At 33.3% G+C, this 16,883-nt stretch overlaps 1 protein-coding gene across 1 annotated transcript; it reads left to right on the top strand.

Annotated features, from left to right (window-relative positions):
• Positions 1-877: 877 nt before the first annotated feature.
• Positions 878-5,909, top strand: LOC120200807 (serine/threonine-protein phosphatase PP2A-4 catalytic subunit-like). Its single transcript, XM_039201558.1, has 10 exons — positions 878-1,092; positions 1,442-1,498; positions 2,724-2,795; positions 3,471-3,542; positions 3,729-3,769; positions 4,013-4,079; positions 4,839-5,030; positions 5,131-5,220; positions 5,534-5,641; positions 5,731-5,909. Exons 1-10 carry the CDS (start codon positions 1,000-1,002, stop codon positions 5,794-5,796), a joined length of 858 nt encoding a protein of 285 aa, XP_039057489.1. The 5' UTR covers positions 878-999; the 3' UTR covers positions 5,797-5,909.
• Positions 5,910-16,883: the final 10,974 nt, after the last annotated feature.

The following is a 16,883-nucleotide window of genomic DNA, read 5'->3' as shown; positions in this document are numbered from 1 at the left end:
TAAATGAAACTAATAAAACCAAATATTTTAAAGGAAAATATATATATATATATATATATATAAACACAAGAACTGATGAGAAACAGCAGAAACCAGGTTGAAACATCTTCAGCAAGATGGGGTCAGGAAGATGAAAAAAATGGGATACCTTGATTTTTTAGTGTTGTTTACTTTACGAGTCGTTCTATTTTCTTTGCCTTTTCTTTTGCTTTGGTGTTTGCGTTCAGCTAGAAATCTAAAGAATCGAAAAATCTACATGCGTCATAATTAAAAGGATTCTCCTAACGGGCAATCGTGTCTTAACTACAAGGTCGTTTAATTTTAGAATTATTAAATGGACTGGTGGATCTTTATTTCGAATAAATAATATGAAGGAAAAATATAATTGTGTAAAATTTAAATTATTCATGAATTTAATGAAATTTATGTAATTTTAAAAAAATATTATTAATTTAATTTTTAAAATAATTAGATATTTAAATTTGACATTTACGTGTTATCATGTAGAAAGATGATAATTTATATTGTATAATTAGATATCTATATATATTTGATATTTTTAATAGATTTAAATATTATGGACTTTGATGTTAAAACTATTATCGTTATAGATTCACAACAAATACAATTACACACAACAACGATTTCAGTTAAAACGTGTTATTTATCTAAATTTACAATCAGGTAACTAAAATAAGAGCTGAATATAACTTTAGCGGTCATTTTGTAAGTTTGTGAATTTGTATGTGTCTAAAATTTAAATGTTGAATAGTTAGGTGTCTAACTGTGTAGTTTACTCATATAATAAAAGTATAAAGTAAATGTATTGAAACTAAGCTCTGTGCCGGATACTCCCAGGCTATACGTTCCACTCGTCACAGAAGCAGCCGAGCCATAAAGAGTAGACAGAAACCATTCCCAAACCAAACTAGGGTTAGGGTTATCCCTAATCCGGATAACAATTTCAAACTTTCGATTCTTGCTACTTATAAATCGAATATGGGCGCTAATCCATCACCGACAGGCTCAGCCGTCGATCTCGATGAGCAGATCTCGCAGCTCATGCAATGTAAGCCACTTTCGGAGCAGCAGGTACCTGTCTTTTTTTTTTTTGCACCCCTCTGGATCTGTTTGCTTTCCAATAAAGTATGGAAAATTTGAGCAACTTAATTTTGAATTTTTTGAGCAATCGATTAGGCTTTATTTCTGCTGCAAAATGAATTTAAAACCGATTTTGAATGGAGTTTATTTTAAGACATTACTGCAATAGCACAAATTCTATGCCTGCGGGAATTTTATTTGATTTATAATTAATGAATACAAAGAGCAATTTTGTCTCTCTTCAATTCAAAACAATTTATTTGTTTATTTGATGTAGTTGGTTTGTGTGTTTATTGCAATAGAGATGTTTGTAACTCTGTTTTCGTGTTACCTTGTTTAGGTCAGAGCATTATGCGACAAGGCAAAGGAAATATTAATGGGAGAAAGCAATGTCCAGGTTTATTATTTTAGTATCTTGTCTTGTATCTGTCTGGCTTCCACGATCTCTAAGTGTTTTTTGGTCAATATATACTGGAGATGATGAGATTCCTTATCCTTGAGCTGGGAAAACATTGACTTGTTTTGTTTTTATATTTTTATCACAGCCTGTGAGAAGTCCTGTGACAATTTGTGGTGATATTCATGGGCAGTTTCATGATCTTGCTGAACTTTTTTGAATTGGGGGGAAGGTACTTGTTTTGATTGTGACCTTTTTTCCCCTGTATTCAGTTTTTCTGTTTCAGCTGAGGGAATGCGTAAAATAATTAGCTGAGTTCTCAATATGTTGAAGATTGGTTTTGGATCTATGCAGAGGCATTTTTATTTGGCAAATGTCATTTGGATATTAGCTTAAGCTCCATTTGGATGGACTGTGAATTGTGAAATTAGCTCCAATGAGATTGAGAACTGAGATTGAGGAAAATAGCAGTGTAATTAAAAATCAAACATGATGGTGGTGGTGAGATTGAAGTATAAAATGATCAAAAGTGTAGAGTATTAAGATGCGTATATATAATAATTAAATTTACTAAAATCATAATTATATTAAATACTAAAATATTATTATAAATTCTGTGTTAATAGTTTAAAGCTACTAAAATTATATTTATTTAAAAAACTAAAGTATAGAAAATTATTTATATTATATTCATATTGATTAATAAAATATATTAAAAGTATTTGATATTAAAAACTAGTTAAAGTTATATTTATGTTAAAAATATTATACTAATAGAATTAAAAGAAAAAAGTGGAAGGGGATAAACTGGAGATTACACCCTCTGCTGGAGTTGGAGGTTTAAGCTCTAGTCAAAATTTGAGGTCTGGTGAGGCATGGTTTCCCAATTGGGGGTGTGCTGAACGGTTACACAAATGGGCTGTGGTGAGAATGGAGCCAAAATGCTCTTAGGATTCCATAGTAGGGAAAGTGCAGTGGGATCCAAAGGGAGCCAATTTTCTCTGGGCGACTGGGACTTCCTGCATAACAGTTCTGTTTTGATAAGAAAATTCTACTTAATGTTTTACCTCATATAATCACAATGAACTTACACTAGTGTTCTTCAGGCATTCTTAGGATTTATTACTACTTGTAATACTTGGTTGCCTAATCTGTTACACAATTTTTCTTTGCATTTTCCATTGCTCATACCGGTCTTTATGGTTCGTTTTATCCTTATTGACAGTGTCCGGATACAAACTACTTGTTTATGGGAGATTACGTCGATCGTGGGTACTATTCGGTTGAAACCGTCACGGTATGTACTGTTAATTGCAAAAAAGCCTTTTTTTCTAATTTTTTCATGAAAAATTATTTTTGATTGCTGCTGAAGTGTGGCCTGAAGGCAGAAACAACACATTATGAAGAAATTTGGATTAGATTTTTAGGGCCATGACTCATAACTGTGATAATGAATTTGGTTGATTCTCCCATCAGCACCTGCCTTGTTTTAGTATCATTGGCCATTTGGCCTTAAACGTAATAATTTTGGGATGCCTTTGCCTTCTGGAAATTTTCCTTTGGATATGGAATTTTGAGTTTAGAGTTGCTGCATTTTCTCTTATTTAGCTATTTTGGCTCTCTATTTGAAGCACATTAAGTTCAATCTAATGCAGAATATGGTAGGAAGAATTTTTGTCTGATTCTACCTTCCATTTCTATGAGAACATACCTCATGCTAGATGTTTCTTAAAACATGATTCAAATAAGGTTGCCTATTGTTCCTTTCGCTGATCATAAATATACGTACTATATTGAAATTACTGACAGTTTTGCATTTGCTAGCATAAGCTTTGTTTTGTTCGGTGCTAGCATAAATTATTAAGTTCTGTAAAGTGAGATCTACAACTTCAGAGTTCAAAAGGCTAACGTAAGCCTATATGCCTTCCTTTTAGTTGATAGTGATTCATTTTTTATCTTTTTCCACTTTCAGCTCTTGGTGGCTTTGAAAGTCCGTTACCCGCAGCGGATTACCTTTCTTAGAGGAAATCATGAGAGTCGCCAGGTATGAAGTCTGCATGTTCTTTAAGCTCTTTCCACCTTGTCTGTCCTAATACATGTGCACGTAGAAAAGTTTGAGATTTTATGGTCTTATAATTTGCATCAGAGTCTTAACTCAGTTTATATGAAATATTTACCATCTTATCCCGTGTCAAGCTAATTCTTGGGTCATTCCTTCTCTTTTTGGCAGATCACTCAAGTTTACGGATTTTATGATGAATGTCTGAGAAAGTGAGTTATATAAACAACCTTCATTTTGAAGAATGTTGTATTATGAGCTATTAATGTACTAGCTTTAGTAAACTGTTTTTGCAGTTGAAGAAAATAAATGATATTGTATTTGCTTCAAATTATATGATATATAAATGTTATACCACTCAGGAAAATTGTACTAATGTTGAAACTAGAAACAATATAGTTGCTTCTTCTTCTTGTAAATCCATGATAATACTTCTTCTGGTGATTTACTTACAGGTATGGCAATGCTAATGTTTGGAAGATTTTTACAGACTTGTTTGACTATTTTCCATTAACTGCTTTGGTAAGTTGAATTAACCCAATGTGTATATTATTTTAATTTAAGGTAATAAGCTATGCAGAGTCAAGGAAAGAACTAAGAACATTCCTACCAACATTGTTCTTTTGATTTTCGACCTTTATGTTTAGTGGGCGTCTAGTTTTTTGGGCTTTGCTGTTGACTGTTGTCCTCCATACATTTTATTGTTGTGGTATTAGTATTATGTTATCATTAAGATGTTTATTCCTATTTCAGTTTTGGAGTTTGAATAATCTCATTTTGCCTTATTCGCCGACCAAGAAACATTTGGGATTTGTAGATCCCTACCTATAATTTTTTGTAGCATATCGAGACCAATTTAAGCAGTATCTAGAAGTCCCTTAGTGCCTACCATAAAAAATAACATCAAATCATTTTAGAATGTCCGTGGAAGCAATTGGATGTTGCTCATGTTTGTTTCGAATGGATTAAAGATGCTGCTAAAAATTTCACACATGCTTTTCACTGCACAAGATAAATTGTTTTATGATTGACCAACTCTATTAGTATATCGTTTTGGTTCTGGCTAAAAAGATATACAAGCTGACCGTTAAACAGATAGGTGGGACACCTGTGGTTCAAACCCAAAAGAAAAAAAAAAGGATATACAAGCTTTATAACGTAGTGTTGCTTTCAATTGATGAGGTACCTTTGTACCTCATGGAACTGAATTGAAAATTTGGGGAAGTTAAAATGATTTTGGTGCTGCCATTGAATGATACAGTGCTGTTTTCTTCATTTCAGGTGGAGTCAGAAATATTTTGTCTGCATGGTGGATTGTCCCCATCAATTGAAACCCTGGATAATATAAGAAACTTTGATCGTGTTCAAGAGGTTCCTCATGAAGGGCCCATGTGTGATTTATTGTGGTCTGATCCAGATGATCGATGCGGTTGGGGTATCTCACCACGTGGTGCTGGTTATACCTTTGGCCAGGTAACTAATATTCAATTTGACCATTCTTTTGGCGTTTCTATGATTGCCTTTCCTTTTCTCAGTCTTTTTAATTATTAAAATGTTGCATTCTTCTGTGCAGGATATATCTGAACAGTTCAACCATACAAACAGTTTAAAATTGATTGCCAGAGCTCATCAGCTGGTTATGGATGGATTTAACTGGGCACATGTAATCATGATTCTCAAAATGTTACATTGTTGCTCCTACATTCCATGTTGTTAATCTCTCACCTTCAAAAAGTTTTAGAATAGAACTTAAGACTTGGGTGTAAGTATTAGTAAATTTTGTTTTTTTCCTTGGTTTCTAATGGCTGAAATAAAAGAAGTCCGTCAAAAATAGTTTTGGAATAAAGAAAGAGATTTAAGCCTTTAGATAAGGAAAAGAGGACAAAGAGAATGGGACGGTGAGAGTATTAGTTTTTGCTTGTACACTAATTATAAATTGCTTGATTTCTGATTCCAATATTATGTCCTCCCAACAGGAACAGAAGGTAGTTACTATATTTAGTGTCCCGAATTATTGTTATCGCTGCGGAAACATGGCATCGATCTTGGAAGTTGATGATTGCAACAGTCACACATTCATCCAGGTACCCTTCTCTGTCCTACCTCTTTTACTTTCGCCATCAAATTTCCTTTTCTCTCGTGTGTAAAACTGTTAAGTACATCTTCCCTGCAGTTCGAGCCAGCTCCAAGGAGAGGAGAACCGGATGTTACCCGCAGAACGCCTGATTACTTCCTCTGAACTTGATATCTGCCATAACTGATTCAAGACACTACTTTTTGGCCTCGCCTCTCTCGTCTTACATAGTCAGGTACTTACCGATCCTTTACAGAAATCTGTGGCATCTACTACAGACCATGTTCTATTGGTGATGGGGAACACCAAAAGCATGCATGGGATTGGGTTGGTAATATGAACTTATGATCTATAATCTGATCGTCAAGTCAATGAATTTATCGTTCATTTGGGTATTCTGTCAAAGAGATTGCCATAGTTGATGACACTTTCAGAATGTAAATTTTTGTTTGTTTTACTTTTCTGGTTTCCTTTCCTTTTTTTTTCTTTTGTTGGGAGGGGGGGGGGGTGTTTGCCTTATCCTTTTGAAATGCATGGCTTGATTTTCAGGTGAAAGTGCTTGCAGACTATGGGAATTGCAGAATCACATTAAAAATCGAATGATCGATTATAACTTATATTGATCCAAACAAAAATTACTATAAATGCTTCACAATAAATTAAAAAAAAATTGGATACCGACAATTTTTTTTTGAATTCTTAAATTTTGAAAGAAATCAGTCTTAATCAAGAGGACCCAACTTTTTCAAATTCAAAGGCATTGAAATATAAGGGGGTGGAAAATTCTATAAAATGTAAAATCTACACGGAAAATTGCATTTTGGAGTGCTATTGTATATTACAGCGAAATTGGATTCATATGCTTGTGCTTCCCCCAGTTACTTGCATGTATTGAACTTTTCACATCCCATGGAATTGATATAGGGATATTATAGGTTTGGATATTTTGTATAGTTATATGACGTGGGTTAAAAAGAAAGAAAATTTTGTTATTTTTAATTAAAATAGATTTTTAATTTTAACTATAAATTCAATTTGGACCATCGTATATGTATAAGATTCGTGATTTTACGTTGTGTGGGTAGGGATGGAGCCAAAAAAAATGATTACGAGATTAAAGTTTTGAAAAATTAAAATATTTAAATATATACATAACCTAATAATTAACCGTAACATAATGATATATGATATGATTAGGCATAAAATTATTATAAAAATAATAATAACAGAAAATATACATCAAATAAATTTTAATAACTCGTACGTTTTTTCACAATTCTCTACTAAACTTGCTAATGAATTGATCATTTCAAACCTTGTAACTTGTAATCCACTATAAGATAAAGCGCAGGTTTTCCCATCAAAGAAAAATATTTTTTTATTTCTAAAAAAGGGTGAAGTACACAAATGGTCCCCAATTATAAGGTGATGTTTTGTTGAACCTTCCGACTATTAAAATTATAAAATGTCTCTCATCTATTGGTTGTTACTTTATTGAGTCATTCGACTATTAAAAGTTACAAAAATAGTCATCTGACTATTCATGTGTTTCAAACTTGTATTTTTATGTTAAAAATGGCAATCGTCTGAGCTTGACATTAACCTATTGATTAAGATATGATAAAATCATATTTTAATAATTCCTACACCCTCCAACATTGCTTTCAATCATTGACTCGACGGTATAATCTTTCAAGCATTGACTCGACAATATAATGTAAATTGAGAGTCGATCCATAAAATACAACTCAAATAGTTACGAGATCATATTTTATCATATCATAGACAACGGGTTAATGTCTAGCTCAGACGACTGTCAATTTTTTTAATTAGAAATGATGAGTTTATATAATATGAATAGGACTATTTTATAATTTTTAATAGCCAGAGGATTCAACAAATCAACATCCTATTGTCAAATGTCAAGAGATTATTTTGTATCTTTTAATAGTCGGGGACTCCACAAACAGTGCCATATAGTCAAAAGAGAAAATAACTTCAGTGACCGAAAATACCTTATAATATACGATTTTAACCAACTTTTTTTGGATTTGCGAAAATGACCAACAAATTCGCAACGCGAACTCTAATTTCGCATCTCAGTTTTCAAATTCGCAACACAAAAGTCAAATTCGCAACACAGAAGTCAAATTCGCAAAGCGCGTTTATTTTCGCAACGTGAATTTTATTTTCGAATTCGAAACACAATATTTATTTCGCAACACAAATGTAAACAGTATAATCACAAATCATAATCTAAAGCCCTAAATCATAACTCAATCCATCTTCATCTCTCACTCTTTACGGCGACATCCGTCCCCATCTCCGGCGAAATCCGTCTATCTCCATCTCTCAGAGCCACCCTCACAACCATTCACGGTCAAAAATAGAAAATCAACCACCGAGGGTTAGTTTTTTAATTATTTTTTATTTTTTATTTTTGTATTATTATTAGATTTTTCATATTTAAATTGATGATAAATTTACTGGTAATTTCAGTAATAGATTAACCATTTCACTTAGATTGCTTAGTAAATTCATTTGGTTGCTGCCAATACTGTTAAACTGTTTAGTCTTTAACCCTGTGAAGTTAGTATTTATCTTTGTTTTGTCTTTTGGTTGAAGTAATGCAATTCATTCAAGTTTCAATTTGCAGAAAACTATTTGGTTGCGATTTTCATTTCGCATTACGATTTTCATTTTCGCATTGCGATTTTAAGTTTCAGAAACTATTATTCTTCTGCAAATTGAAACTTGAATGAATTGCACTACTTCAACCAAAAAACAAAGACAAATACTAACTTCACAATGTTATCTGATGCATTTTGTGAATTATGATAGAATAATGACTTGGGTGAATACCGTGCAAGTTTGAAACATATTTGGCTTTGTTTTCACAGTTTAATATCATGTCTGTTTATAGTGTATAATTTGTAGTTTTTGGTATATCTAACTTGGTATGTTTATTGTTTTTGTAGAAATTTTTTTCGGCTTCATTGACCTTAAGGAATAAATTAAGCCTAGCCACTACAATTACGTCGACGCTTACACCTGTACAAAGAAAATTGTTTGATGATACTTGCTTCGGGCCATGGCTGAAAGTACAACATCCGGGTAGAGATGCTATGTTGACCTATTTGTTTCTTCAGATCATGACTTACGATCTACCCGAGAGGATACAACGTGGTGATGAAGAGATATTGTTTCATTTTCCTCCGGCGTATACTTGTTTTGGGCGGGAGAGTTTTGCTTAATCACTGGTCTACACTTTGGACACGATGATGTAGGTCGGTACACTAGTCATATCACCCGCCCATCATGGTTATCTCGGGTTTTTCCTGAGATGGCAAAGGCGAAGTCGAGTTTACACGTCGACGACTTGAAGAGATTATTTGTTAAAGATGATTTTACTCGGATGGATGACCTCGATATTGTCCGAGTATGCCATTTATTACTTTTGCATGCCGACTTTTTAGGCAAAGAGGCCAGACAACATATTTCGGAGGACCTAATATTATTGGTAGAGGACTTAAATGCATGAAACTTGTTTCCGTGGGGTTCATATCTATGGAAAGCTACCTGAAAAAAGTTGTCGTCTGCCTTTGAGGACCAAAAAAGTTTGCGTGGCCATGGTTCCAAATACACTTTGACAGACTTTATTTGGGCATTTAAGGTAAGAATTTCTATATAATGTTTCCAAAATTATAATTAATTATTTAACAATTATTAATGTTTGTGTATTATATTGTTTGTAGATTTGGATATTTGAGGCTTTTCCCAGCATGTGGACATATGCAATTAAAAATTCAAATGATATTCCTAGGGTTATTTCCTGGAGGAGGATCCGACTATTGGATTGGGAAGAGTTACTACCATATACAACGATGAATGATGTAAGTTAACACAAATACTACCATATATAAACAGGTTATTACTAGTAGACGTTTAACTTTGTTTGAGCTTTTATATTGTTAGGAGGCCAACTATCCATTACAGATGCTGACACCCATAGAGGCTGAGCTTGCCACTGATTGGTGGCAAGCTATTAAGCATTTTTTTATAGCACGGATGATGAGCATCCATCACCTCACCCAGAGCCATCACCTGATCGAGCCGATTATACACCTCCACAACGAGAGCCATCACCTATTTAATCACATCATCGAGCCTCTTCTCCACCATCACCTCATGATAGGCGACCGAAAAATATGCCACGACATTTATCTCCCTGTTCTCCACCTCCATGGGATGAGTTAGGGGAGTTACGTGATGAGGTCAATGCTTTGCGTGAGGAGGTCGGTACTTTACGTGAAGACAATGGTGCATGGCGTGATGAGGTACGGTCTTTACGTGGTGAGGTAGAGGTTTTACGCGATGACAATGTTGCTTTACGTGGTGAGGTATCTACTTTACGTGATGAGGTAGCCGCTCTACGTGAGATTGTTGCATCATTACATAATGAGGTTCATACTCTACGCAATAAGGTAAGTTTGTTTAATACTATACTAAAAATGCAAATAACCTTTTTTCGACATTATTTATTTGTTTATTTATTGATTTATGTATTAATTTATTTTTAGCGGCCCGATAAGGTAGATGCTTTACGTCGGGTTTTTCTTGCACGACGGGGTTCACGCATCAGACGTCGTGCATGTGCCATTACGTCTCCGTTCACTTCAATAGTGCCAAGACTCCGTAAGAAGAAGTCCGAAGCACCTGTCATCATTCAAGAGGCCTCTCCTATCGTTCAAGAGGCCCCTATCATCCTTCAAGAGGCCCCTCCCACTGTTCAAGAGGCCCTGTCATCATTCAAGAGGTCCCTCCAACCGTTCGAGAGCCCGATTCACATGGCATAATATGTCGACATATTGATAAAACCCCTTACGTGCCCGACTTGATGGATGAAAGTTGGCTTTCGTATGAGTTACCAGTCAGTACCATTCTGGTATCTGAAGTGGAGAGGAGAACACTACCGGACACAATTCTGGATAATACCTTTGGGCTAAGACCGTATGTAACACCCCTAACCCGTATCCGACCCGGATCCAAGTCTGAGGTGTCATATTGACTTTTCAAAACATTTACTTGTATAAAATAGTGAGTGATTTAAAATTTTTATCCATATAACTTATTCAGAACATTTACAGAACTATTCAGAGCTTATACAATATATCATTTTGAATACATGCCAACTAGAACTTCATATATTCAAATACATATTATTCACCTTTCTTCTGATCTGACATTTGGTAAGGAGAACTGACCTGTCTTGCTCCACATTGCTCTTTACTCTTCTCGAAACCTACGTATAAATCACTTACACGCTAAGTCTATGACTTAGTGAGGCAAATAAACATATAATGCAAACTATAACTTATAATCATGCATGAACAATTACTGCTATCATAGCATACCCAAATATATATTAGTTCATCCATCAAATACATACATGCATATAATTATATTCATTCCTATCATTATCATTTTATTATCATTCATATTTCTATTCTCTTGTTCATATGATTTATTATGTTCATATCATATATCTTATAACATATACAATAATCACTAACACACATATATCATGTCATATAATTCATATCCCAAAATATACATTGTATTCAATATTATCTCTTATTAGCCCATGTACACATGTGAGAACTGTAGATATGTGAGTCTATTGAGGTTGTGCACTATGCTGTCACCACAGCTCGTATAATTCCCACTAGGGGCACATAGAATTTATCCCGAAAGACCACGTAAATGTCCCAAAGGACTACATATAACACATATGTCCCGAATGACCACTATGTCCCAAAGGATCGCTATGTCCCGAAGGACCGCGTAGACCCTCAACTCTTGACATGCCAACTATACCTCTAGCTCTCAATACACATAACATGGGCATTTTCACTTATATCATTTCACATATACACTTTCATATCACATGTTCATATAATCTCATAGCTTCTTTCACATGTACATGTAGACATATAGATTCTTTTCATGTAATTCACTTGTTCACATATCTCTTTTAATATTCTCATTGGATCACATAGCTCATATATACATCACATAGCACATACTTCTCATAGACATATAAAAACATAGATCCTCATCACATAACTTATATTACATATTCATATAATCATTTATATCTATACCACATAACTTATATCACTTCCTCTTATTATTACCTAAGTCATTATTATTTACATAGTTTATGATCCTATAACTTATATCGTAGAATCATATCATCACATAAATCATATCTCATAGAAAAGAACATAACAATACATATTCACATACTAACGACTACCAACTATACTTATTTTCATGAATTCATACAATCAGAACATGGAAATAAACTCATCGCAAGTTTAATTTCCATCTAATCGTATACTATAATTATATGCACTCACCTTGGCCTCACTACGTTCCAATCCACTTTTATGATTTCCTCTCTTTCGATTGAATCTTAACTTGATAATCGTTCCAGAACTTGTTCGTGCTCGATATCTACATATTTATACATTGATACCTATCATTATCTAATTGATGTATTGTAATATATCATTTCTTAGACCAAAAGAAATATCTATTTCAATTTCCCCTTGAAGTGCATCGATACATTCTATAGTGCATCGATGCATTCTTTAACATGTGCATCGATGCACTACCCATGCATCGATACACTAATCACCTTCGATACTTTCATTTTAAGGGGGTGCATCGATGCACTAATTGCATTCGATGTTTCCATTTTTAATGGGTGCATCGATGCACTTCCTGTGCATCGATGCACACTGAATAATTTTCTGGAAATACCCTTGATGCATCGGTACACATTGAATGTGCATCGATGCACATAGCCTAGAATTCATTTTTAAGCCCGAAAATCACTCCAATTCTACTTAAACACTTTATATTACATCCTCTAACATATTCTTAACTCGCATATACATACTTAACTCATTTCTACTCCTTTATCACCCATTTAAATCTCAAAATTCCTTTCTCCCTATGGAAATCAATAATCATACCAATTTTTCAATATGTTCTTAATTCAATTCTATCACTTCATATCTCCTAATTAAGTTGATGACAAGTCAAATTTATCTTCCAATTTGAGTAATGAACTATATTCCAAGATTTCATTTAAAAACTCTTAATCTTTAATCTCTCCTAACTCCACCATCCTTTGCTTTTAAGATGATTTGAGCATTCTTTAAGCTTAATTATCATCTAATGATCATAACTCAACCTTAAAATCAACAATTAATTCACAAATAAAGAAACTCGCCTTTGAGCTTGGAGATACGAGAGGAAAGGAAGAATAAATCTTTTCTTCCATGTGGTTCCCTTATCTTATAAAGAAAAATAAAAATCTTTCTTGTCAAATGACCATTTTGTCCTTTAATTCCTTTAATAATTACTAGCAAATTTCAGGAAATATTTTCAGATAAATCATTGAACTATTCAATTCTTTTACTTTAGTCACCAAATTATGAAACTTTATAATTTAGTCACTAACCCCAAGTTTGGGATATTACAAATCTCCCATCCTTTAAAGAAAATTCGTCCTCGAATTTTCATTGCACATACTAATAAGAACATAGCTTCTAATCTTCTCAGGCTGCCTCCTTTACTTAACATTTCCTTCCTTTAGTTCTTCAAATTCTTTTTCCCTTTATATATTCATCTACTGTCACTTATCATATACACAATAACCAATAACCTCAATCCATTCATGTATTTTCTCTCCTTTAATTCTATATTTCCTTTTACTCCTTCACAATTCGAAATATCCTTGTAACATAGATCATATTTTTCTTCACTCTCTCATACGCTTTTCATATCACTTAGACTTATCCTTGATTACCGATCTTTATCATATCTTCGTAACTTTGATAATTCCTTTCATTTCTACATATCCTCTTCCTTGACCATATCTTGTACTGAAAATTTATTCCTTAATCTTATACAACCATTTATTCCTTTGTCTACATCATATCTATATGATCAGAATACACAACCAAATCCAGATTCATCATACTTAATTAACTTAACCTTATATCTTTTCTAAATCTTACAACTCCATCACCTTTACTATGATCCAAATATACAACTATATCTAATACATTTTCATCACAACATCTTGTTAGCCCACGCTAACTCTTTCCTTCTATAGTACAAACTCTTATCATATCCACACTCTTGATTATACACCATACTATTTCTTTGTTTCAAATTCATAACTCCGATTTCATTCATTTTATAAACGTATCATTGATGCATTTATTGTTGAACTCTTCTATAATTCTAACCATGTCATTTGACCTTTTAACGTTCTTATGGTGACATTTGTCCACCATACTCTAGCTTTCTCTCATAATAACGAAACTTCTCAATTTAACTTCTCCACTTTGGAGAAATAAAAACCATCTAACATTATCTTCATATCATTTATTCAAAGTTCTGTAACAACAGAACCTTTCTCAAATTCACCCTTGAACTCAAGTGCGCTTAACTCTTTTAACTATTTCTACACATTCATTCTACATCATGAAACATTCTCTAATCTTATACAGGCATTCCCTGAGGTTTTCGCTCTTCTCCCTACCTGGCCAGGGCAGGTGAATGCTATTACCTTCAGGTTTATTGCCTTTTGCTTCACTTTGGAAGCTCTCATATATTCATGTGCTCATATCATTTCTTCTATCACATATCACGTGTGCATATGATCACCCAATTCATATCATATAACATATGACATTTGCATATGTTCACATATCATCTATCATATCATATAAACATATATATCTCATAAATTATTCTCAGGTATTCACTTATCTTATATAACATAACAATTTAACTCTATTATCAAGACAACACACTCATTACCCTATCAGATCAGAAAATTTTCCACTTTGTGTTGGCATGTATACTTTTAAAACACTTTTGACTTCGTTTTTAGCCTAGAATCGGCTAAACCATAGCTCTGAGACCATTAAATATAACACCCCCAACCCGTATCCGACCCGGATCCAAGTCTGAGGTGTCACATTGACTTTTCAAAACATTTACTTGTATAAAATAGTGAGTGATTTAAAATTTTTATCCATATAACTTATTCAGAACATTTACAGAACTATTCAGAGCTTATACAATATATCATTTTGAATACATGCCAACTAGAGCTTCATATATTCAAATACATATTATTCACCTTTCTTCTGATCTGACATTTGGTAAGGAGAACTGACCTGTCTTGCTCCACATTGCTCTTTACTCTTCTCGAAACCTACGTGTAAATCACTTACACGCTAAGTCTATGACTTAGTGAGGCAAATAAACATATAATGCAAACTATAACTTATAATCATGCATGAACAATTACTGCTATCATAGCATACCCAAATATATATTAGTTCATCCATCAAATACATACATGCATATAATTATATTCATTCCTATCATTATCATTTTATTATCATTCATATTTCTATTCTCTTGTTCATATGATTTATTATGTTCATATCATATATCTTATAACATATACAATAATCACTAACACACATATATCATGTCATATAATTCATATCCCAAAACATACATTGTATTCAATATTATCTCTTATTAGCCTATGTACACATGTAAGAACTGTAGATATGTGAGTCTATTGAGGTTGTGCACTATGTTGTCACCACAGCTCGTATAATTTCCACTAGGGGCTCATAGAATTTGTCCTGAAAGACCACGTAGATGTCCCAAAGGACTACATATAACACATATGTCTCGAATGACCACTATGTCCCAAAGGACCACTATGTCCCGAAGGACCGCGTAGTCCCTCGACTCTTGACATGCCAACTCTACCTCTAGCTCTCAATACACATAACATGGGCATTTTCACTTATATCATTTCGCATATACACTTTCATATCACATGTTCATATAAGCTCATAGCTTATTTCACATGTACATGTAGACATATAGCTTCTTTTCATGTAACTCACATGTTCACATATCTCTTTTTATAATCTCATAGGATCACATAGCTCATATATACATCACATAGCACATACTTCTCATAGACATATAAAAATATAGATCTTCATCACATAACTTATATTACATATTCATATAATCATTTATATATATACCACATAGCTTATATCACTTCCTCTTATTATTACCTAAGTTATTATTATTTACATAGTTTATGATCATATAACTTATATCGCAGAATCACATCATCACATAAATCATATCTCATAGAAAAGAACATAACAATACATATTCACATACTAACGGCTATCAACTATACTTATTTTCATGCATTCATACAATCAGAACATGGAAATAGACTCATCGCAAGTCTAATTTCCATCTAATCGTATACTATAATTATATGCACTCACCTTGGCCTCACTACATTCCAATCCACTTTTATGATTTCCTCTCTTTCGATCGAATCTTAACTTGATAATCATCCCGGAACTTGTTTGTGCTCGATATCTACATATTTATACATTGATACCTATCAATATCTAATTGATGTATTCTAATCTATCATTTCTTAGACCAAAAGAAATGTCTATTTCAATTTCCCCTTGAAGTGCATCGATACATTCTACAGTGCATCGATGCATTCTTTAACATGTGCATCGATGCACTACCCATGCATCGATACACTAATCACCTTCGATGTTTTCATTTTAAGGGGATGCATCGATGCACTCCTTATGCATCGATGCACTAATTGCATTCGATGTTTTCATTTTTAATGGGTGCATCGATGCACTTCTTGTGCATCGATACACACTGAATAATTTTCTGGAAATACCCTTGATGTATCGGTACACATTGAATGTGCATCGATGGACATAGCCCAAAATTCATTTTTAAGCCTGAAAATCACTCCAATTCTACTTAAACACTTCATATTACATCCTCTACCATATTCTTAACTCGCATATACATACTTAAACTCATTTCTACTCCTTTATCACCCCTTTAAATCTCAAAATTCCTTTCTCCCTATGGAAATCAATAATCATACCAATTTTTCAATATATTCTTAATTCAATTCTATCACTTCATATCTCTTAATTAAGTTGATGACAAGTCAAATTTATCTTCCAATTTAAGTAATGAACTCTATTCCAAGATTTCATTTAAAAACTCTTAATGTTTAATCTCTCCTAACTCCACCATCATTTGCTTTTAAGATGATTTAAGCTTTCTTT

Source organism: Hibiscus syriacus, unplaced genomic scaffold (genome assembly GCF_006381635.1).
Source record: "Hibiscus syriacus cultivar Baekdansim isolate YM2019G1 unplaced genomic scaffold, ASM638163v2 tig00006570_pilon, whole genome shotgun sequence".
Taxonomy (NCBI): Eukaryota; Viridiplantae; Streptophyta; class Magnoliopsida; order Malvales; family Malvaceae; genus Hibiscus; species Hibiscus syriacus.
The sequence above is the reverse complement of the archived record's forward strand: the minus strand, read 5'-3'. Positions and strand labels throughout refer to the sequence as shown.